The sequence below is a fragment of the Oncorhynchus gorbuscha genome, linkage group LG07, assembly GCF_021184085.1.
Source record: "Oncorhynchus gorbuscha isolate QuinsamMale2020 ecotype Even-year linkage group LG07, OgorEven_v1.0, whole genome shotgun sequence".
NCBI classification, from domain to species: domain Eukaryota; kingdom Metazoa; phylum Chordata; class Actinopteri; order Salmoniformes; family Salmonidae; genus Oncorhynchus; species Oncorhynchus gorbuscha.
In genome coordinates this window covers 86,742,213-86,766,899 of record NC_060179.1, presented here as the reverse complement: position 1 = coordinate 86,766,899, position 24,687 = coordinate 86,742,213, and the positions used below count along the sequence as shown (strand labels likewise).

General features: G+C 45.5%; 1 protein-coding gene across 1 annotated transcript in view; it reads right to left on the bottom strand.

Annotated features, from left to right (window-relative positions):
• LOC124039065 (AT-rich interactive domain-containing protein 4B-like) overlaps positions 1 to 24,687 on the bottom strand; it is a 908,546-nt gene that overhangs the window by 94,142 nt on the left and 789,717 nt on the right. The window contains exons 12-16 of the mRNA XM_046354945.1: positions 22,993 to 23,065; positions 21,626 to 21,720; positions 19,620 to 19,717; positions 11,226 to 11,451; positions 3,907 to 4,133 (exon numbers count right to left, since the gene is read on the bottom strand). Of these exons, the coding sequence (XP_046210901.1) occupies positions 3,907 to 4,133; positions 11,226 to 11,451; positions 19,620 to 19,717; positions 21,626 to 21,720; positions 22,993 to 23,065 (719 nt within the window). The remainder of the gene's footprint in view (positions 1 to 3,906; positions 4,134 to 11,225; positions 11,452 to 19,619; positions 19,718 to 21,625; positions 21,721 to 22,992; positions 23,066 to 24,687) is intronic.

Here is a 24,687-nt window from a genome sequence, read left to right as displayed (position 1 = left end):
GGCAATAGAGGGTAGAGGGCCAGTAGAATAGAACTCAGCCAGGGCAATAGAGGGTAGAGGGGCAGCAGAGTAGAGCTCAGCCAGGGCAATAGAGGGTAGAGGGGCAGCAGAGTAGAGCTCAGCCAGGGCAAAAGAGGGTAGAGGGGCAGCAGAGTAGAGCTCAGCCAGGGCAATAGAGGGTAGAGGGCCAGTAGAGTAGAGCTCAGCCAGGGCAATAGAGGGTAGAGGGCCAGTAGAGTAGAGCTCAGCCAGGGCAATAGAGGGTAGAGGGCCAGTAGAGTAGAGCTCAGCCAGGGCAATAGAGGGTAGAGGGGCAGTAGAATAGAACTCAGCCAGGGCAATAGAGGGTAGAGGGCCAGTAGAGTAGAGCTCAGCCAGGGCAATAGAGGGTAGAGGGGCAGTAGAATATAACTCAGCCAGGGCAATAGAGGGTAAAGGGGCAGTAGAATATAACTCAGCCAGGGCAATAGAGGGTAGAGGGGCAGTAGAATAGTAGAGTAGAGCTCAGCCAGGGCAATAGAGTGGCAGTAGAGTAGAGCTCAGCCAGGGCAATCGAGGGTAGAAGGGCAGTAGAATAGAACTCAGCCAGGGCAATAGAGGGTAAAGGGGCAGTAGAATAGAACTCAGCCAGGGCAATAGAGGGTAGAGGGTCAGTAGAATAGTAGAGTAGAGCTCAGCCAGGGCAATAGAGTGGCAGTAGAGTAGAGCTCAGTCAGGGCAATAGAGGGTAGAAGGGCAGTAGAATAGAACTCAGCCAGGGAAATAGAGGGTAGAGGGGCAGTAGAATAGAACTCAGCCAGGGCAATAGAGGGTAGAGGGGCAGTAGAAAAGAACTCAGCCAGGGCAATAGAGGGTAGAGGGGCAGTAGAATAGAACATTACATTTACATTTAAGTCATTTAGCAGACGCTCTTATCCAGAGCGACTTACAAATTGGTGCATTCACCTTATGACATCCAGTGGAACAGCCACTTTACAATAGTGCATCTAAATCTTTTAAGGGGGGGGGGGGTGAGAAGGATTACTTATCCTATCCTAGGTATTCCTTAAAGAGGTGGGGTTTCAGGTGTCTCCGGAAGGTGGTGATTCACTCCGCTGTCCTGGCGTAGAACTCAGCCAGGGCAATAGAGGGTAGTGGGGCAGTAGAATAGAACTCAGCCAGGGCAATAGAGGGTAGAGGGGCAGTAGAATAGAACTCAGCCAGGGCAATAGAGGGTAGAGGGGCAGTAGAAAATAACTCAGCCAGGGCAATAGAGGGTAGAGGGGCAGTAGAAAAGAACTCAGCCAGGGCAATAAAGGGTATCAAATCAAATTTGTCACGTGTGCCGAATAGAACAGGTGAAATGCTTACTTATAGGCTCTAATCAATAGTGCAAAAAAGGTATTAGGTGTATTACATGTAAAAAGACAGGTTATATACAGTAGAGAGGTTATATACAGTAGAGAGGCTATATACAGTAGAGAGGCTATAACAGTAGAGAGGCTATATACAGTAGAGAGGCTATATACAGTAGAGAGGCTATATACAGTAGAGAGGCTATATACAGACACCGGTTAGTCAGGCTGATTAGAGGGTATAGGGGCAGTAGAGTAGAGCTCAGCCAGGGCAATAGAGGGTAGAGGGCAGTAGAATAGAGCTCAGCCAGGGCAATAGAGGGGCAGTAGAGCAGAGCTCGGCCAGGGTAATAGAGGGGCAGTAGAGCAGAGCTCAGCCAGGGTAATAGAGGGGCAGTAGAGCAGAGCTCAGCCGGGGTAATAGAGGGGCAGTAGAGCAGAGCTCAGCCAGGGTAATAGAGGGGCAGTAGAGCAGAGCTCAGCCAGGGTAATAGAGGGGCAGTAGAGCAGAGCTCAGCCAGGGTAATAGAGGGGCAGTAGAGCAGAGCTCAGCCAGGGTAATAGAGGGGCAGTAGAGCAGAGCTCGGCCAGGGCAATATAAGGGCAGTAGAGCAGAGCTCAGCCAGGGTAATAGAGGGGCAGTAGAGCAGAGCTCAGCTAGGGCAATAGAAGGGCAGTAGAGCAGAGCTCAGCCAGGGTAATAGAGGGGCAGTAGAGCAGAGCTCAGCTAGGGCAATAGAAGGGCAGTAGAGCAGAGCTCAGCCAGGGTAATAGAGGGGCAGTAGAGCAGAGCTCGGCCAGGGCAATAGAGGGGCAGTAGAGCAGAGCTCAGCCAGGGCAATAGAGGGGCAGTAGAGCAGAGCTCGGCCAGGGTAATAGAGGGGCAGTAGAGCAGAGCTCAGCTAGGGCAATAGAGGGGCAGTAGAGCAGAGCTCGGCCAGGGCAATAGAGGGGCAGTAGAGCAGAGCTCAGCCAGGGCAATAGAGGGGCAGTAGAGCAGAGCTCGGCCAGGGCCCAGGAGGGAAGCTGCCTGTCTACAGCAGGTTAACAGCGGTTAAAGACGGTCAACCACCCAATGAAGCCAGCTTGCAGACTCAGACACAACTCTTTAGCTGACAGGGATTGCCTAAGGTATTATGCCATTAACTGAAGGCTACATAAGTATCAAGGGTGAATTTTAAATATTTGAACATTTCAATGTAAAGTGCTATTTTTTGCATAGATACTGAGTACGGACACATTATTTGTGTGTACCACGTGTACCATTATTTGGTCAAATTAAATCAGGTGTTCATCAGTGCCCAGTTCTAGGACCTCTCAATTATGATTGTCAATGTACTACAATCATTGGACGTTTAGTTTATGAATCCAGTACTGAATGATATGAGATGGGTCTATTATTGGAACACATTGGGCATCCTTCCCCATCAGCTGAAGAGTTCCACAAATAGAGAAATCCTTACGATATCATCACTAGGGTCCCAGAAACATGCCCGAAATCCCCAGGTTTATCAAGAAATCCTGGTCGGGGGATTCTCCAACCAGGATTTACGGAAAAGTCAGTAATTTGAGGATAGTTTCCAGAATTGTGCAACGCTCAAACGTACTGCCTGATACCCCAGCAGTAGAGAGAGAACCACCTACCCAAAGATGTCCTCCTCCTTCCCAGCACCATGGAGAGAACCATCTACCCAAAGATGTCCTCCTTCCCAGTCCCAGGGAGAGAGAACCACCTACCCAGAGATGTCCTCCTCCTTCCCAGCCCCAGGGAAAGAGAACCACCTACCTAGAACCAGATATGTCCTCCTCCTTTCCAGCCCCAGGGAGAGAGAACCACATACCCAGAGATGTCCTCCTTCCCAGCCCCAGGGAAAGAGAACCACCTACCTAGAGCCAGATATGTCCTCCTCCTTCCCAGCCCCAGGGAGAGAGAACCACCTACCCAGAGCCAGAGATGTCCTCCTCCTACCCAGCCCCAGGCCCACCTACGCAGAGCCAGAGATGTCCTCCTCCTTCCCAGTCCCAGGGAGAGAGAACCACATACCCAGAGATGTCCTCCTCCTTCCCAGCCCCAGGGAGAGAGAACCACCTACCCAGAGCCAGAGATGTCCTCCTCCTTCCCAGCCCCAGGGAGAGAGAACCATCTACCCAGAGATGTCATCCTCCTTCCCAGCCTCAGGGAGAACCACCTACCCAGAGCCAGAGATGTCCTCCTTCTTCCCAGCCCCAGGGAGAGAGAACCATCTACCCAGAGATGTCATCCTCCTTCCCAGCCTCAGGGAGAGAGAACCACCTACCCAGAGCCAGAGATGTCCTCCTTCTTCCCAGCCCCAGGGAGAGAGAACCACCTACCCAGAGCCAGATATGTCCTCCTCTTTCCCAGCCCCAGGGAAAGAGAACCACCTACCCAGAGCCAGATATGTCCTCCTCTTTCCCAGCCCCAGGGAGAGAGAACCACCTACCCAGAGCCAGATATGTCCTCCTCTTTCCCAGCCCCAGGGAGAGAGAACCACCTACCCAGAGCCAGATATGTCCTCCTCTTTCCCAGCCCCAGGGAAAGAGAACCACCTACCCAGAGCCAGAGATGTCCTCCTCCTTCCCTTCCTCCTGTTCCTCATCGTAAGGTTCCAGCTTTACTCTGAGGCGAGCAAATGAAGGCCAGTCTTCATCATCAGACTCATGCTTGTGATAATCATCTTCTTCCTCATTGTCATCATCACCTTCCCTTTCAGCCATTCGCTGCACAGGCTTCAAAGGTTCTGCCTCAGGTTTGTCCTTGGTCAGCTCAGTCTTCTCCTCCTGTGGGGGTGACATGGTGCTGTTACATCATATCCTGTTTATCAATCATCTTATTACATCATATCCTGTTTATAAATAATCTTATTACATCATATCCTGTTTATAAATCATCTTATTGCATCATATCCTGTTTAACAATCTTATTACATCATATCCTATTTATCAATCATCTTATTACATCATATCCTGTTTAACAATCATCTTATTACATTATATCCTGTTTATAAATCTTATTACATCATATCCTGTTTATCAATCATCTTATTACATCATATCATGTTTATAAATCATCTTATTGCATCATATCCTGTATAAAAATAATGATATTACATCATATCCTGTTTATCAATCATCTTATTACATCATATCATGTTTATAAATCATCTTATTGCATCATATCCTGTATAAAAATAATGATATTACATCATATCCTGTTTAACAATCTTATTACATAATATCCTGTTTATAAATCATCTTATTGCATCATATCCTGTATAAAAATAATTATATTACATCATATCCTGTTTATAAATCTTATTGCATCATATCCTGTTTATAAATAATCATATTACATCATATCCTGTTTAACAATCATCCCGTAACAAATGTTACACATATAAGCCCATCTAAAGTGAAAAACATACATGGTCATCTAACTAAAGGTTAAAACACCATAAATGGCAACTGACAATAAGGGTGTGTCTGGTCTATGAACTTCATGTTTATTATTTTCATTGAATGCTCTGTCAAATGCTGTATCTTTAAATAATGTGGGCTGATTGGGAGAAAAGGGGTGTCTGTTTGCACCAGGGGGAGAGTAATGCCGCTCTTGGGGGGTCTGTGACCTCGGTTTGCCAGGTTCATTTCTGGAGAATTTCGTCTGTAAAGTGTTTGTTTAGGTGGCTGGATTGTACTTCCAAACGGATTTGAACAATTTAAAGATTTAAAGTCCTGCTAGTTAGCTAGTAAATGTTAACTTGCTGGCTCGCTAGCTAACGTTACGTATATGATCTGTGTAGTAATATAATTTGAATCAGAAAACCATTTGCATTGCTCGTTATAACCTAATGTTAGCTAGCTACCTGCAGAGTCAATGGCAATGTTTGTGTTGGTAGTTGTATGAGTTGGTATTATGGTTCATTATTTAGCTAGCTAGCTGCATGTCTAAACAAAATACTCCACTTTGTCAGATAATTCCATGACCCATCAAGTTAGCCAGGTGTATTTGGAGGTGATTACCACCATCGATTATACCTAGACAACAGAGACCCATCTGGGGGGGGGGGGGTTATGGCCATCTATAGTATTTAATGAACATGTGTACATGTCTAGACAACAGAGACCCATCCACTTAGCCAGATGTGGCTGGTGGTTATATCATTTCCTTCACATGACACATCCACTTAGCCAGATGTGGCTGGTGGTTATATCATTTCCTTCACATGACCCATCCACTTAGCTAGATGTGGCTGGTGGTTATATCATTTCCTTCACATGACCCATCCACTTAGCTAGATGTGGCTGGTGGTTATATCATTTCCTTCACATGACCCATCCACTTAGACCAGTGTGTCTGGTGGTTATATCATTTCCTTCACATGACCCATCCACTTAGACCAGTGTGTCTGGTGGTTATATCATTTCCTTCACATGACCCATCCACTTAGACCAGTGTGTCTGGTGGTTATATCATTTCCTTCACATGACCCTCCATTTAGACCAGTGTGTCTGGTGGTTATATCATTTCCTTCACATGACCCTCCATTTAGACCAGTGTGTCTGGTGGTTATATCATTTCCTTCACATGACTCCTCCATTTAGACCAGTGTGTCTGGTAAACGTCATCTAATAATGATTCAGTATCTGTATCTGGACCCTTTCTGTTTCTGATTACATTTACATTTAAGTCATTTAGCAGACGCTCTTATCCAGAGCGACTTACAAATTGGTGCATTCAAATTGCTGCTATGTTAGTAACCACTTCACTGTACCATGTACACCTTCTGTATCCTGTGAGTGTGACAAATAAACCTAGATGTTATTTGATATAGTGAATGTTTAGCACATGGCCTCATGTGAATCCTTAAAGAGATGGGCGGGGCTAAAGCTTAAGAGGGTGTGAGCGATGCTGAATGGGTGGAGCTAAAGCTTCAGAGGGTGTGAGCAATGCTGAATGGGTGGGGCTAAAGCTTAAGAGGGTGTGAGCAATGCTGAATGGGTGGGGCTAAAGCTTCAGAGGGCGTGAGCGATGCTGAATGGGTGGGGCTAAAGCTTCAGAGGGTGTGAGCGATGCTGAATGGGTGGGGCTAAAGCTTCAGAGGGCGTGAGCGATGCTGAATGGGCGGGGCTAAAGCTTCAGAGGGTGTGAGCGATGCTGAATGGGTGGGGCTAAAGCTTCAGAGGGCGTGAGCGGTGCTGAATGGGCGGGGCTACAGCTTCAGAGGGCGTGAGCGATGCTGAATGGGCGGTTGAATGAGGTTCCAAGTTTATTAACTTTCAAAGCAGAATGACTTTCCCAATGCTCCTCAACTGTAGTGTATGACATACAGACATAACATTTTCTAGCTCTGAGTATTCACTTTTATCCAATTTAAAAAACACTATTTCAAATTTAGCACCATAAGACCAAATCGAGGCGGTCAGTCACATATTTGGATAAAAAACAAAAAGGCTCACTATCAGATGAAGCCCAAATTAATACAGGATACATTCATTTTATAGCTTTGGACATGTGTGCATCAAAGAAAGTGTCTTATTAAGTTACCATCATAGTTTCTGTATATTGTGTTGTCACTTCTACTGTAGTGTTCACGGACATATTCAATCTCTCCCTGTCCCAGTCTGCTGTCCCCCACAGGCTTCAAGATGGACACCATTGTTCCTGTTCCCAAGAAGGCAAAGATAACTGAACTAAATGACCCCGTAGCACTCACTTCTGTCATCATGAAGTGATTTGAAAGGCTAGTTAAGGATCATATCACCTCTACCTCTACCTGACCCAGAGACTCACTTCAATTTGCATACCATCCCATTATTTTACTTTTAGGTTGTATGTACTGTTGTGGTTTGTTAGATACTACTGCACTGTTGGACCTAGGAATACAAGTATTTCGCTAAACCCACAATAACATCTGCAAAATATGTGAATTTGATGTTTTAGGAGCTAGTAGCAGAGCTTTCATGTCTTTCACGTCATAGGAGACAGAGGCAGAGCTTCCATGTCTGTTGTGTCTTAGGAGATAGAGGCAGAGCTTCCATATCTGTCGTGTCTTAGGAGATAGAGGCAGAGCTTCCATGTCTGTCGTGTCTTAGGAGATAGAAGCAGAGCTTCCATGTCTGTTGTGTCTTAGGAGATAGAAGCAGAGCTTCCATGTCTGTTGTGTCTTAGGAGATAGAGGCAGAGCTTCCATGTCTGTTGTGTCTTAGGAGATACAAGCAGAGCTTCCATGTCTGTTGTGTCTTAGGAGATAGTAATAGACAACACCAAGGGTCTGCACCCTGTTTCTAGCCGGTAATAGACTACACCAAGGGTCTGCACCCTGTTTCTAGCCGGTAATAGACTACACCAAGGGTCTGCACCCTGTTTCTAGCCGGTAATAGACTACACCAAGGGTCTGGACCCTGTCTCTAGCCGGTAATAGACAACACCAAGGGTCTGCACCCTGTCTCTAGCCGGTAATAGACAACACCAAGGGTCTGCACCCTGTCTCTAGCCGGTAATAGACTACACCAAGGGTCTGCACCCTGTTTCTAGCCGGTAATAGACAACACCAAGGGTCTGCACCCTGTTTCTAGCCGGTAATAGACTACACCAAGGGTCTGCACCCTGTTTCTAGCCGGTAATAGACTACACCAAGGGTCTGCACCCTGTCTCTAGCCGGTAATAGACAACACCAAGGGTCTGCACCCTGTCTCTAGCTGGTAATAGACTACACCAAGGGTCTGCACCCTGTTTCTAGCCGGTAATAGACAACACCAAGGGTCTGCACCCTGTTTCTAGCCGGTAATAGACTACACCAAGGGTCTGCACCCTGTTTCTAGCCGGTAATAGACTACACCAAGGGTCTGCACCCTGTTTCTAGCCGGTAATAGACTACACCAAGGGTCTGGACCCTGTTTCTAGCTGGTAATAGACAACACCAAGGGTCTGCACCCTGTTTCTTGTCAAGTGACAATGTATCTTAACATCCACTGATCTGCTGTTCTGGTTTTCATTTGAACAGTTTCATTTCATTTATAATAACATCTTTGTATCTCAACATCATTTGTCATGTTGGAAATCTAAATTCGATCTAAATTAAAATGATAAATGTCTAAAAGTATCTATTGCCACTGCCAACTATGTAAAAATAGCCTACATAAAGACAACAAATGAAAACATTGCATTCTGCAAGTAGAAAATAGCCTGATAAAAAGAAATATTCTATAAATCACATTGGCTACATTTGGCCTTTCTGCAAGAAACTTGAAACATTGTATAAAATATTCTGGGCCCTAAGAGTTTCCTGCACCAGTGAGCTCCAGACAGACACGGCTGAATAGATAACAATAATAACATCATACACTTAATGTTTGCTGTGGAGCCAGCTAGCTACCGTCAGCTAGCTAACAATACACTTTAGCTTGAAATTAAACTTCTGTCAAAATTAGAAACGTGTCATATCTGAAAATGTAGCTAGCTATCTTACATCATCATACATGGTGGGTGCGTCTCCCTGTCATAGTTGCCCTTAGTTTGACGATGTAATCCGGAGACAGGTGTTTTCTCCATCTCTTTAGCTATCAGACTCTAATTCCACTGATTTCAAAACTCAGTCCTCCAGGAAGTGGAGATCAACACTTATGCAGCTCCACTACATTATACATGTTTTAAAAATCAGTTTGACAGGATTACCAACAGACTGACCAGCTCAAATAGACAGAAGCCCTCTATATGGCAGGCCAATCTGAACTCCTCTCTCGGCATGTCCAGCCCACTCATTATCTCAGCCAATCATGGCTAGTGGGAAGGTTGCTGACTTTTTCTGTGGCTTAACCAACTAGGCTCGTAATTTAACAAATGTATTCGTATTTACAGATGGCATACAAGTTTGTCATTAAGGCACATGGAAGTTTTTTTTTAAAGAAACAAAAAATGGCTCTCCTGTGGCTTGTGACATATGCCTGGTTTACTGAAATGGGTCACAATTTTGCTTAACAAGTCACATAATACGTTGCTTAATGTTTAACATGATTATTGTAATGACTACCTCATCACTGAATTTCAAACAGGTTCAACAACAGAGACAAAGAAAGGCACCTATTAGTAGCTGGGTAAAAAAAAAGGCAGACATTGAATATCCCTTTGAGCATGGTGAAGTTATTAATGACACTTTGGACGGAGAATCATTACACCCAGTCACTACAAAGATACAGGCGTCCTTACTAACTCAGTTTCCGGGGTGGTAGAAAACCGCTCATTAATCCAGTCCAGGGTTTCCATCCGCCTTCTAGATGGTAGCGGGGTGAAAAGGCTGTGGCTCGAGTGGCCGAGGTCCCCACATGCTGCCACCACCATACTTCACCGTAGGGATCGTGCCAGGTTTCCTCCATACGTACCACTTGGCATTCAGGCCAAAGAGTTCAATCTTGGTTTCATCTGACCAGATAATCTTGTTTCTCATAGTCTGAGAGTCCTTTAGGTGCTTTTTGGCAAACTCCAAGTGGGCTGTCATGTGCCTTTTACTGAGGAGTGGCTTCCGTCTGCCAACTACCATTAAGGCCTGATTGGTGGAGTGCTGCAGAGATGGTTGTCCTTCTGGAAGGTTGTCCCATCTCCACAGAGAAACTCTGGAGCTCTGTCAGAGTGACCATTGGATTCTTGGTCACCTCCCTGACCAAGGCACTTCTCCCCCGATTGCTCTGTTTGGCCAGGCTGGCCAGCTTTAGGAAGAGTGTTAGTGGTTCCGAACTTCTTCCATTTAAGAATGATGGAGAGCACTGTGCTCTGGGGACCCTCAATGCTGCAGAAATGTTTTGGTACCCTTCCCCAGATCTATGCAAACAGAATCCTGTCTCGGAGCTCTACGGACAATTCCTTCGACATCATGGCTTGGTTTCTGCTCTGACATGCACTGACTACTGTGAGACCTTTATATAGACAGGAGTGTGCCTTTCCAAATCATGTCCAATCAATTGAATTAACCACAGGTGGACTCCAATCAAGTTGTAGAAACAGCTCAAGGATGATCAATGGAAACAGGATGCACCTGACCTCAATTTCAAGTCTCATAGCAAAGGGTTTGAATACGTATGTAAATAAGGTATCCGTTTTTTTATTTTAAATATATTTGGTAAAATTTCTAAAGCCCTGTTTTCGCTTTGTCATTATGGGGTATTGTGTGTAGATTGATGAGGATTTTTATTTAGAATAAGGCTGTAACGCAACAAAATGTAGAACAAGTCAAAGGGTCTGAATACTTTCCAAAGGCACCGTATATATATAATCCATGTCTCAATTGTCTCAAGACTTAAAAATCCTTCTTTAACCTGACTCCTCCCCTTCATCTATACTGATTGATGTTGATTTAACAAGTGACATCAATAAGGGATCATAGATTTCACCTGGATTTACCTGGTCAGTATGTCAAAAGAGCAGGTATTCCTAATGTTTTGTGCACTCAGTGTATAGCCAATATTATACAATGTGAAAAGTCTCTATTCTTTTAAAATTTCTGTGTAACACTGTTCATTTCTGATAATAAAAAAAACTAAAATAAATGATCTATTTCACTTGCTTTGTAAATATGTTTACTTTGTATTTTATTTGATCTTTATTTATTAAGGCAAGTCAGTTAAGAACAAATTATTATTACATGACAGCTAATCCTGGCCAAACCTGGACGTCATTGGGCCAAATGTGCGATGCCCAATCACGGGCAGTTGTGACACAGCCTGGAATCGAACCAGGGTCTGTAGTAACACCACTAGCACTGAGATGCAGTGCCTTAGACTGCTGCGTCACTCAGGAGTTTCCCATTCCAAAAAAAACAACCTTTGAATTGATTTGAGACAGAGAGACAGAGAGAGTGAGAGCGTGAGAGAGACAGAGACCTTGTAGATGTCAGGCTGAGCGCTGCTGGTCTCTGAGCGCGCTGAGGATTTCTCAGATACATTCTGCTTCTGTTCCTCTCCACAGCTGGAGGAGGCTACAGGGGGGACGGCTCCCCCTGACCATGCCTCCCCACTCTCCCCCTCCGCCTTGGGCTGCTTCAGGGGTAGGTCCATACGGAAAGTGATGACGCAGGAGGTGCAGTATTCCTCAAACCCATACAGGTACCTGAGAAGGAACCCAACACATCAACAACCACAAACACTGTGACTCCAATACCGTCTGGAGTTATTGGATTCCTTGATAAAGAGGAGCAAAACAATAGCTTATCAAATAACTTCAATCTGCCTCTACTGCAGAAAGCCTTTGTTGAACTGAAATTGGTACTTAAAACCAAGTTACGTTCCAGATTACGTAAAAGGTTATCTGATGATATATGTGGATGGTGCCCTCATTGATCCCCCACTTATAAATATCTGGACATCTGGATTGATGAAAAGCTACACTTTCAAAAAGCATATGGATGAGTGAAGACATTAAGAATTAAAATAGTATTCTAGAGTAAACATCACAAAACAAATCAATCTGTCAACATTCATTCTGATTACTGACTGACTATGGCGATGTCCTCTATATGACCATGGCAATGTTGTTTATATCAATTCCACTGTTTTGAAGCCATTGGGACAGACGATGGCCCATTTCAATTTATAACGGGTGGTAGGTTCAGTACACATAAAGCATAGCGTAATTGTAGTTGATTATTGGTGTTTATTATGTTTGATATGTCATCTTTATAAAAAACAATTAGTCCTTTATTGACTTACCTGTATAACGTAATATATATTTATACACAGTTGAAGTCAGAAGTTCCTGAAATGTTTGACCCAAGTTAAACAATTTAAAGGCTATGCTACCAAATCCTAATTGAGTGTTTGTAAACTTTTGACCCACTGGAAATGTGATGAAAGAAATATATGAAAAAAAGCTGAAATAATCATTCTCTCTACTATTATTCTGACATTTCACATTCTTAAATAAAGTGGTGATCCTAAGACAGAGAGTTTAAATGTATTTGGTGAAGGTAAACTTGTAAACTTCTGACTTCAACTGTACATAAGTATTCAGGCCCTTTGATATGAGACTCAAAATTGAGCTCAGGTGCATCTTGTTTCCATTGATCATCCTTGAGATGTTTCCACAACACCAGTGGTAAATTAAATTGATTGGACGTGATTTGGGAAGGCACACACCTGTCTTTTCAAGGTCTCACAGTTGACAGCTCTTTGCAGTGATATCATGAACATTCTATTCAAATGGATACTTGCATAGTGGAGTCTTTTGTTAACTAATACATGTAGCTAGCTAGCTTGGCAAACAACTAACGATAATCCCAACTCATGACGTTCATATGCTGCATGAATCTGCAGTTGGCTAACCAACCAACAAGATTCAAATGTAAACTATTTAACATTAGTCTATAACTAGCAAAGAACTAGCAAAAAATATTTTATATAATACTTTTATTTCTTACTTTTTTTTTAGGTATTGTCTTAACTTCATTGTTGGGGCACCTGTTGTATTCGACATTTATTTTTTTATTTCACCTTTATTGTTTAACCAGGTGGTTCACTTGGTAAACCATTTTATATTTTTATTTCACCTTTATTTAACAAAGTAGGCCAGTTAAGAACAAGTTCTCATTTACAACTGCGACCTGGCCAAGATTAAGCAAAGCAGTGTGACAAAAAACAACAACACAGAGTTACACATGGAATAAACAAACATAAACAAACATACAGTCAATAACACAAAAATCTATAGACATTGTGTGCAAATGTAGAATAGTAGGAGGTAAGGCCACAGGTAAGGCCATAGATGCGAAATAATTTAGCATTAACACTAGAGTGATAGACGCGCAGATGGTAGCCAGCATCATACCACCCTGCATACCACTGCTGGCTTGCTTCCTGGAATGGGAGACCAGATGCTCCTGGAAGTGGTGTTGGAGGGCCAGTAGGAGGCACTCTTTCTTCTGGTCTAAAAATGTTTCACCATGCCCCAGTGGTTGGGGACACTGCCCTGTGTAGGGTGACGTCTTTCGGATGGGACGTTAAATGGGTGTCCTGACTCTCTGAGGTCATTAAAGATCCCATGGCACTTATCGTAAGGGTAGGGGTGTTAACCCCGGTGTCCTGGCTAAATTCCCAATCTGGCCCTCAAACCATCACGGTCACCTAATAATCACCAGTTTACAATTGGCTCATTCATCCCCCTCCTCTCCCCTGTAACTATTCCCCAGGTTGTTGCTGCAAATGAGAACGTGTTCTCAGTCAACTCACCAGGTAAAATAACAGATGACCTGGAGCCAGTGGGTTTGGTGACGAATATGTAGCGAGGGCCAGCCAACGAGAGCGTACAGGTCGCAGTGGTAGATAGTATATGGGGCTTTGGTGACAAAACGGATGGCAATAAGAAAGACATCTAATTTGCTGAGTAGAGTGTTGGAGGCTATTTTGTAGCAGGTGTGGGCAGCGATTGGTTGAAGGGCATGCGTTTAGTTTTACTAGCATTTAAAAGCAGTTGGAGGTCACGGAAGGAGTCTTGTATGGCATTGAAGCTCGTTTGGAGTTTTGTTAACAGTGTCCAAAGAAGGGCCAGACGTATACAGAATGGTGTCGTCTGCATAGAGGTGGATCAGAGAATCACCAGCAGCAAGAGCGACATCATTGATATATACAGAGAAAAGAGTCGGCCCGAGGATTGAACCCTGTGGCACCCCCATAGAGACTGCCAAAGGTCTGGACAACAGGCCCTCTGATTTGACACACTGAAATCTGAGAAGTAGTTGGTGAACCAGGCGAGGCAATCATTTGAGAAACCAAGGCTATTGAGTCTGCCGATAAGAATGCAGTGATTGACAGAGTCGAAAGCCTTGGCCAGGTCGATGAAGACGGCTGCACAGTCCTGTCTTTTATCGATGGTGGTTATGATATCGTTTATGATATTGTGGCTAAGGTGCACCCGTGACCAGATCGGAAACCAGATTGCACAGTGGAGAAGATACGGGTGGACTCAAAATGGTCAGTGATCTGTTTGTTAACGTGGCTTTCAAAAATTTTAGAAAGGCAGGGTAGGATAGATATAGGTCTATAACAGTTTGGGTCTAGAGTGTCTCCCCTTTGAAGCGGGGGATGACCGCGTCCGCATTCCAATTTTTGGGGATCGCAGACGAAACGAAAGAGAGGTTGAACAGGCTAGTAATAGGGGTTGCAACGATTTCGGTGGATCATTTTAGAAAGAGAGGGTCCAGATTGTCTAGCCCAGCTGATTTGTAGAGATCCAGATTTTGCCGCTCCTTCAGAACATCAGCTGTCTGGATTTGGGTGAAGGAGAAATGGGGAGGCTTGGGCAAGTTGCTGCAGGGGGTGCAGAGATGTAGGCCGGGGTAGAGGTAGCCAGGTGGAAAGCATGGCCAGCCGTAGAAAAATGCTTGTTGAAATTCTTGAATATCGTAGATTTATTGCTGGTGACAGTGTTTCCTAGCCTCAGTGCAGTGGGCAGTTGGGAGGAGGTGCTCTTATTCTCCATGGACTTTACAGTGTTTCTTAGCCTCAGTGCAGTGGGCAGCTGGGAGGAGGTGCTCTTATTCTCCATGGACTTTACAGTGTCCCAGAACTTTTTGGAATTAGTGCTACAGGATGCAAATTTCTGTTTGAAAACGCTAGCCTTAGCTTTCCTAACTGACTGTGTATATTGGTTCCTGACTTCCCTGAAAAGTTGCATGTGACAAATAACTTTTGATTTGATTTGAAATATTACTACACAGACTATACATGTAAAGTTAGCGAGCTAGCTAACAGTACACTTAGCAAGCCAGCTAACGTTTGCGAGATAGCTAACAGTACACTTAGCAAGCCAGCTAACGTTCGCGAGCTAGCTAACAGTACACTTTAACTTGAAATTAAAATGACTGACTAAATTAGAAACGTGTAATATCTGAAAATGTAGCTACAGTAGCTAGACTACCTGTATACAGGCATACAGCTGGACGCTTCTCCCTCTCTGTCACGCCTTCAACCTGTCTGTCAAGCGGGCTTCAACCTGTCTGTCAAGCGGGCTTCAACCTGTCTGTCAAGCGGGCTTCAACCTGTCTGTCAAGCGGGCTTCAACCTGTCTGTCAAGCGGGCTTCAACCTGTTTGTCAAGCGGGCTTCAACCTGTCTGTCAAGCGGGCTTCAACCTGTCTGTCAAGCGGGCTTCAACCTGTCTGTCAAGCGGGCTTCAACCTGTCTGTCAAGCGGGCTTCAACCGGTCTGTCACGTTTCATCTTCAATGCCCTTGCTGATGGAAGGAGGTTTTCACTCAAAATTTCACGATGCAGAAAAACAGCCCCAAAGCATGATGTTTCCACCCTCATGCTTCACAGTAGGTATGGTGTTCTTTGGATGCAACTCAGCATTCTTTGTCCTCCAAACACGACGACTTGAGTTTTTACCAAAAAGTTATATTTTGGTTTCACCTGACCATATGACATTCTCCCAATCTTCTTCTGGATCATCCAAATGCTCTCTAGCAAACTTCAGACGGGCCTGTTTCATGTACTGGCTTAAGCAGGGGGACACGTCTGGCACTGCAGGATTTGAGTCCCTGGCGGCGTAGTGTGTTACTGATGGTAGGCTTTGTTACTTTGGTCCCAGCTCTCTGCAGGTCATTCACTAGGTCCCCCCGTGTGGTTCTGGGATTTTTGCACACCGTTCTTGTGATAATTTTGACCCCACGGGGTGAGATCTTGCGTGGAGCTCCAGATCGAGGGAGATTATCAGTGGTCTTGTTTGTCTTCCATTTCCTAATAATTGCTCCCACAGTTGATTTCTCCAAACCAAGCTGCTTACCTATTGCAGATTCAGTCTTCCCAGCCTGGTGCAGGTCTACAATTTTGTTTCTGGTGTCCTTTGACAGCTCTTTGGTCTTGTATTACTTCCGCTCTAGAAGTATTCGTCGAAAGTGTAAAGTATGTACTATCGTTATGTCGCCAGAAGATGATACTGTTCCTTCGCAATTTTTTCTCCCAGTTGGATTGAAACGTTTGAAATGCTTATTTTTACCAGTGTGATTGCTTATTTGCTAAGGAGAGTTTGAATATTGCCTGAATGTTATTAATCTAATCAGCTCTCGATCTTCAACACACACAACTCTATAAACACAAAGTTTATAGATTTTCAATAAATACATCGTAGCTAGCTACATAGCCGTCTTTGTATCAAAGATAATTGTGTAGTCTAGAGCGATTTTCTAGGTTAGCTAGCCAGCTATTGTCGTTCTCTTAACGCAACGTAACGTAAACAACACTGCTAGCTAGCCAGCTAGCCCCCGAATAGCAGCACTGAAGAAACTATTACACTCAACGGAACGACTTGATTAGTGTAGTGTCAACAACGCAGCCACTGCCAGCTAGCCTACAAAGTCAACAACGCAGCCACTGCCAGCTAGCCTACTTCAGCAGTACTGTATCATTTTAATCATTTTAGTCAATAAGATTCTTGCTACGTAAGCTTAACTTTCTGAACATTCGAGACGTGTAGTCCACTTGTCATTCCAATCTCCTTTGCATTAGCGTAGCCTCTTCTGTAGCCTGTCAACTATGTGTCTGTCTATCCCTGTTCTCTCCTCTCTGCACAGAACATACAAACGCTCCACACCGCGTGGCCGCGCCACCTAATCTGGTGGTCCCTGCGCGCACGACCCACGTGGAGTTCCAGGTCTCCGGTAGCCTCTGGAACTGCCGATCTGCGGCCAACAAGGCAGAGTTCATCTCAGCCTATGCCTCCCTCCAGTCCCTCGACTTCTTGGCACTGACAGAAACATGGATCACCACAGACAACACTGCTACTCCTACTGCTCTCTCTTCGTCCGCCCACGTGTTCTCGCACACCCCGAGAGCTTCTGGTCAGCGGGGTGGTGGCACCGGGATCCTCATCTCTCCCAAGTGGTCATTCTCTCTTTCTCCCCTTACCCATCTGTCTATTGCCTCCTTTGAATTCCATGCTGTCACAGTTACCAGCCCTTTCAAGCTTAACATCCTTATCATTTATCGCCCTCCAGGTTCCCTCAGAGAGTTCAAGAACCTTGGCGTGATCCTGGACAACACCCTGTCGTTCTCAACTAACATCAAGGTGGTGGCCCGTTCCTGTAGGTTCATGCTCTACAACATCCGCAGAGTACGACCCTGTCTCACACAGGAAGCGGCGCAGGTCCTATTCCAGGCACTTGTCATCTCCCGTCTGGATTACTGCAACTCGCTGTTGGCTGGGCTCCCTGCCTGTGCCATTAAACCCCTACAACTCATCCAGAACGCCGCAGCCCGTCTGGTGTTCAACCTTCCCAAGTTCTCTCACGTCACCCCGCTCCTCCGCTCTCTCCACTGGCTTCCAGTTGAAGCTCTCATCCGCTACAAGACCATGGTGCTTGCCTACGGAGCTGTGAGGGGAACGGCACCTCAGTACCTCCAGGCTCTGATCAGGCCCTACACCCAAACAAGGGCACTGCGTTCATCCACCTCTGGCCTGCTCGCCTCCCTACCACTGAGGAAGTACAGTTCCCGCTCAGCCCAGTCAAAACTGTTCGCTGCTCTGGCCCCCCAATGGTGGAACAAACTCCCTCACGACGCCAGGACAGCGGAGTCAATCACCACCTTCCGGAGACACCTGAAACCCCACCTCTTTAAGGAATACCTAGGATAGGATAAGTAATCCTTCTCACCCCCCCTTTAAGATTTAGATGCACTATTGTAAAGTGACTGTTCCACTAGATGTCATAAGGTGAATGCACCAATTTGTAAGTCGCTCTGGATAAGAGCGTCTGCTAAATGACTTAAATGTAAATGTTGTCCATAGTGGAGTTTGGAGTGTGACTGTTTGAGGTTGTGGACAGGTGTCTTTTATACTGATAACAAGTTCAAACAGGTGCCATTAATACAGGTAACGAGTGGAGGACAGAGGAGCCTCTTAAAGAAGAAGTTACAGGTCTGTGAGAGCCAGAAATCTTGCTTGTTTGTAGGTGACCAAATACTTATTTTCCACCATAATTTGCAAATAAATTCATTAAAAATCCTACAATGTGATTTTCTGGATTTTCTTTTCTCATTTTGTCTGTCATAGTAGAAGTGTACCTATGATGAAAATTACAGGCCTCTGTCATATTTTTAAGTGGGAGAACTTGCACAATTGGTGGCTGACTAAATACTTTTTTGCCCCACTGTATGTTATTTAATTATTCTACAATGTAGAAAATAGTCAAAATAAAGAAAACCCTGGAAGGAGTGTCCAAACATTTGACTGGTACCGTATGTATACATTTTTTTCTGTCTCAGCCTCCAGTATTTATGCTGCAGTAGTTTATATGTCGGGGGGCTAGGGTCAGTCTATCTGGAGTACTTCCCCTGTCCTATTCGGTGTCCTGTGTGAATCTAAGTATGCTCTCACTAATTTTCTCTTTCTCTCTTTCTTTCTCTCTCTCGGAGGACCTGAGCCCTAGGACCATGCCTCAGGACTACCGGGCATGATGACTCCTTGCTGTCCCCAGTCCACCTGGCCGTGCTGCTGCTCCTGTTTCAACTGTTCTGCCTGTGATTATTATTATTTGACCATACTGGTCATTTATGAACATTTGAACATCTTGGCCATGTTCTGTTACAATCTCCACCCGGCACAGCCAGAAGAGGACTGGCCACCCCTCATAGCCTGGTTCCTCTCTAGGTTTCTTCCTAGGTTTTGGCCTTTCTAGGGAGTTTTTCCTAGCCACCGTGCTTCTACACCTGCATTGCTTGCTGTTTGTGGTTTTAGGCTGGGTTTCTGTACAGCACTTTGAGATATCAGCTGATGTACAAAGGGCTATATAAATACATTTGATTTGATTTTACTTCATTTATACACTTAAGTCAATAAAGGATTTACAAAGACGACCTGTCAAACATCAACAAACATCACAACAACAACACAATGCCTGGTGTGTACTGAACCTACCATCCATAATAAAGTGCAAACCGCTATGATAAACTGTGTTCCAATGGTTTCAATAGTGGCAGCTACATTTATTATAATCTATAACCGTAGAAAAAGGTGCAGTGCCATTATCCTCATAAGGCGAAGTATTGAAAACAACCAATCATCTTGGAGAATTGTTTTAATTATTATTGTTAAAATCTCTTTCTCTTAGTCATTGGTGATAACATATATACATATTTTTTGAGCATACAATATAGCTCAGTATTTGGTATTAGTTATTTTACACAGACTTTTTTATACAATCTTTGTCAAGTGTGTCAATAATTTCAGACCCCCCCCCAAATATGCAGCTGTAATATAAAGAGCACAGGGCTGGTGTGGCAATACATACTTGCGGTAAGCACATTTGACGTTGTAGCCTGCGGCAGAGTTAAGCACAGGGATTCCCAGAGCCTGGTAGACAGTCTTCCATTCGGATCCACTCTCAATCTGCTCAGGACACGAGAGAACAAGGCACAGAGAAATAGAGACATTCCAATATGCCAATATGTCACAGTAGAACATTCACTCAGGACAAAAGGCTGGTGAACTCTACAAAATGGTAATAGAGCTGTATTATGATCAGTTAAACTGGGTGATTATGATCAGTGGAGCTGGGTGCTTATGATCAGTTAAACTGGGTGATTATGATCAGTGGAGCTGGGTGATTATGATCAGTTAAACTGGGTGATTATGATCAGTGTAGCTGGGTGATTATGATCAGTGGAGCTGGGTGCTTATGATCAGTTAAACTGGGTGATTATGATCAGTGGAGCTGGGTGCTTATGACCAGTGTAGCTGGGTGCTTATGATCAGTGTAGCTGGGTGATTATGACCAGTGGAGCTGGGTGATTATGATCAGTGGAGCTGGGTGCTTATGATCAGTGGAGCTGGGTGATTATGATCAGTGGAGCTGGGTGATTATGATCAGTGTAGCTGGGTGATTATGACCAGTGGAGCTGGGTGATTATGACCAGTGGAGCTGGGTGATTATGATCAGTGGAGCTGGGTGATTATGATCAGTGGAGCTGGGTGCTTATGATCAGTGGAGCTGGGTGATTATGATCAGTGGAGCTGGGTGCTTATGATCAGTGGAGCTGGGTGCTTATGATCAGTGGAGCTGGGTGCTTATGATCAGTGGATCTGGGTGATTATGATCAGTGGAGCTGGGTGATTATGACCAGTGGAGCTGGGTGATTATGATCAGTGGAGCTGGGTGATTATGATCAGTGGAGCTGGGTGATTATGATCAGTGGAGCTGGGTGATTATGACCAGTGTAGCTGGGTGATTATGATCAGTGTAGCTGGGTGATTATGATCAGTGGAGCTGGGTGATTATGATCAGTGGAGCTGGGTGATTATGATCAGTGTAGCTGGGTGATTATGATCAGTGTAGCTGGGTGCTTATGATCAGTGGAGCTGGGTGATTATGATCAGTGGAGCTGGGTGATTATGATCAGTGGAGCTGGGTGATTATGATCAGTGGAGCTGGGTGATTATGATCAGTGGAGCTGGGTGATTATGATCAGTGGAGCTGGGTGATTATGATCAGTGGAGCTGGGTGCTTATGATCAGTGGAGCTGGGTGATTATGATCAGTGGAGCTGGGTGATTATGATCAGTGGAGCTGGGTGATTATGATCAGTGGAGCTGGGTGATTATGATCAGTGGAGCTGGGTGATTATGATCAGTGGAGCTGGGTGATTATGATCAGTGGAGCTGGGTGATTATGACCAGTGTAGCTGGGTGATTATGATCAGTGGAGCTGGGTGATTATGATCAGTGGAGCTGGGTGATTATGATCAGTGGAGCTGGGTGATTATGATCAGTGGAGCTGGGTGATTATGATCAGTGGAGCTGGGCACATAAAGTTTATGATCAGTGGAGCTGGGTGATTATGATCAGTGGAGCTGGGTGCTTATGATCAGTGGAGCTGGGTGATTATGATCAGTGGAGCTGGGTGATTATGACCAGTGTAGCTGGGTGATTATGATCAGTGTAGCTGGGTGATTATGATCAGTGGAGCTGGGTGATTATGATCAGTGGAGCTGGGTGATTATGATCAGTGGAGCTGGGTGCTTATGATCAGTGTAGCTGGATGCTTATGATCAGTGGAGCTGGGTGATTATGATCAGTGGAGCTGGGTGCTTATGATCAGTGGAGCTGGGTGATTATGATCAGTGGAGCTGGGTGATTATGATCAGTGGAGCTGGGTGATTATGATCAGTGGAGCTGGGTGATTATGATCAGTGGAGCTGGGTGATTATGATCAGTGGAGCTGGGTGATTATGATCAGTGGAGCTGGGTGATTATAATCAGTGGAGCTGGGTGATTATGACCAGTGGAGCTGGATACACACATCATGGAAGCCTCCGAGTTTCTGCACCAGTCTGTAGAGCTTGAAGAGGTCCAGGTTCCTGTAGCCCAGGACTGGTTTCTTGTTGATGGGGGTTCCTACAGGAGGATAAACAACACAATGGTTAGATGAAAACAGGTTCAGAAGTAGAACACACACATCTAGCTACTTTCAGGTGGTCCTTCTGTAGCTCAGTTGGTAGAGCATTGCATTAACAGGGTAGTGGGTACAATCCATGCAACACCCATACATAGAATGTATGCACACATGACTGTAAGTCGCTTTGGATAAAAGCGTCTGCTAAATAGCATAGATTAGATTATTATTATTATTATTAGATTATTAGGTGCAAGGCACATAAAGTTTTGTTCAAAGTGTTTCACTCAAACTAGTGCTGTTGCTATACCAGAATTTTGACTTCGATACCAATACCAGGTTTAGTATCACAATACTAGATGCCGAAACGATACTCAATAATAAACCGATACTCAATTCTAAAACGATCCTCATTTTCTTTCCTCTCGCGTGCTTCTCAAGTGGCTAATGCTGTCAGCTGCATGAGCAAGTAGCCTGGCTAGCTTACTACTGCCCTCAAAAGAAGACAAGTAGCCTGGCTAGCTTACTACTGCCCCCTAAAGAAGACAAGTAGCCTGGCTAGCGTACTACTGCCCCCTAAAGAAGACAAGTAGCCTGGCTAGCGTACTACTGCCCCCTAAAGAAGACAAGTAGCCTGGCTAGCTTACTACTGCCCCCTAAAGAAGACAGGTAGACAGGCTAGCTTACGACTGCCCCCTAAAGAAGACAGGTAGCCTGGCTAGCTTACTACTGCCCCCTAAAGAAGACAGGTAGACAGGCTATCTTACGACTGCCCCCTAAAGAAGACAGGTAGACAGGCTAGCTTACTACTGCCCCCTAAAGAAGACAGGTAGACAGGCTAGCTTACTACTGCCCCCTAAAGAAGACAGGTAGACAGGCTAGCTTACGACTGCCCCCTAAAGAAGACAGGTAGACAGGCTAGCTTACGACTGCCCCCTAAAGAAGACAGGTAGACAGGCTAGCTTACGACTGCCCCCTAAAGAAGACAGATAGCCTGGCTAGCTTACTACTGCCCCCTAAAGAAGATTCAGACAAATTACTAGACTGACTCGATCCTCTCAATCCGTATATGACGTGAGACAGAAGTACTGAAAGTAACTAATTCTAATAGCTTTCCATTTTTCATCTTCTAGTATCAAAAAGGTAGTGAAGTTGCATTATACCACTACAATCCATGCAACACAAGCATTCAACTGTGTGGGAGGCAGTTCTCTGTCAGTCTAGGTGGGTGGATTAAACAGGAGTTGGGATTGATTTTAAGTAGCGTGTCTCACCTCTGTCCTCCATGAACTTGTATAGCTGCTGCAAGAAGTTCTCTCTCTCCTCAGGGAAGGGCTCCACTTCCTCCTGCACACAGGAACAGGAAATTACAACACACATGGCATTGACTCCTATAATAATAATATTCATTATTTGGGGGGGGGGGCTTATATTGTCCTGTTATATTGTCCTGTTATATTGTCCTGTTATATTGTCCTGTTATATTGTCCTGTTATATTGTCCTGTTATATTGTCCTGTTATATTGTCCTGTTATATTGTCCTGTTATATTGTCCTGTTGTATTGTCCTGTTATATTGTCCTGTTATATTGTCCTGTTATATTGTCCTGTTATATTGTCCTGTTATATTGTCCTGTTGTATTGTCCTGTTATATTGTCTTGTTGTTCTTGTGTGAAATGGAAATTTGTTTTCACCATATCTCAACTCCCCCTGAGACACCCGCAGGGAGTAGGGTCACAGCCAGGGTCACCATATCTCAACTCCCCCTGAGACACCCGCAGGGAGTAGGGTCACAGCCAGGGTCACCATATCTCAACTCCCCCTGAGACACCCGCAGGGAGTAGGGTCACAGCCAGGGTCACCATATCTCAACTCCCCCTGAGACACCCGCAGGGAGTAGGGTCACAGCCAGGGTCACCATATCTCAACTCCCCCTGAGACACCCGCAGGGAGTAGGGTCACAGCCAGGGTCACCATATCTCAACTCCCCTGAGACACCCGCAGGGAGTAGGGTCACAGCCAGGGTCACCATATCCCAACTCCCCATGAGACACCCGCAGGGAGTAGGGTCACAGCCAGGGTCACCATATCTCAACTCCCCCTGAGACACCCGCAGGGAGTAGGGTCACAGCCAGGGTCACCATATCCCAACTCCCCCTGAGACACCCGCAGGGAGTAGGGTCACAGCCAGGGTCACCATATCCCAACTCCCCCTGAGACACCCGCAGGGAGTAGGGTCACAGCCAGGGTCACCATATCTCAACTCCCCCTGAGACACCCGCAGGGAGTAGGGTCACAGCCAGGGTCACCATATCTCAACTGCCCCTGAGACACCCGCAGGGAGTAGGGTCACAGCCAGGGTCACCATATCCCAACTCCCCCTGAGACACCCGCAGGGAGTAGGGTCACAGCCAGGGTCACCATATCTCAACTCCCCCTGAGACACCCGCAGGGAGTAGGGTCACAGCCAGGGTCACCATATCCCAACTCCCCCTGAGACACCCGCAGGGAGTAGGGTCACAGCCAGGGTCACCATATCCCAACTCCCCCTGAGACACCCGCAGGGAGTAGGGTCACAGCCAGGGTCACCATATCTCAACTCCCCCTGAGACACCCGCAGGTAGTAGGGTCACAGCCAGGGTCACCATATCTCAACTCCCCCTGAGACACCCGCAGGGAGTAGGGTCACAGCCAGGGTCACCATATCTCAACTCCCCCTGAGACACCCGCAGGGAGTAGGGTCACAGCCAGGGTCACCATATCTCAACTCCCCCTGAGACACCCGCAGGGAGTAGGGTCACAGCCAGGGTCACCATATCCCAACTCCCTCTGAGAGTGGGATCACAGTCAGGGTCACCATATTCCAACTCCCGCTGAGAGTGGGGTCACAGTCAGGGTCACCATATCCCAACTCCCTCTGAGAGTAGGGTCACAGCCAGGGTCACAGCCAGGGTCACCGTTGTAGAGCG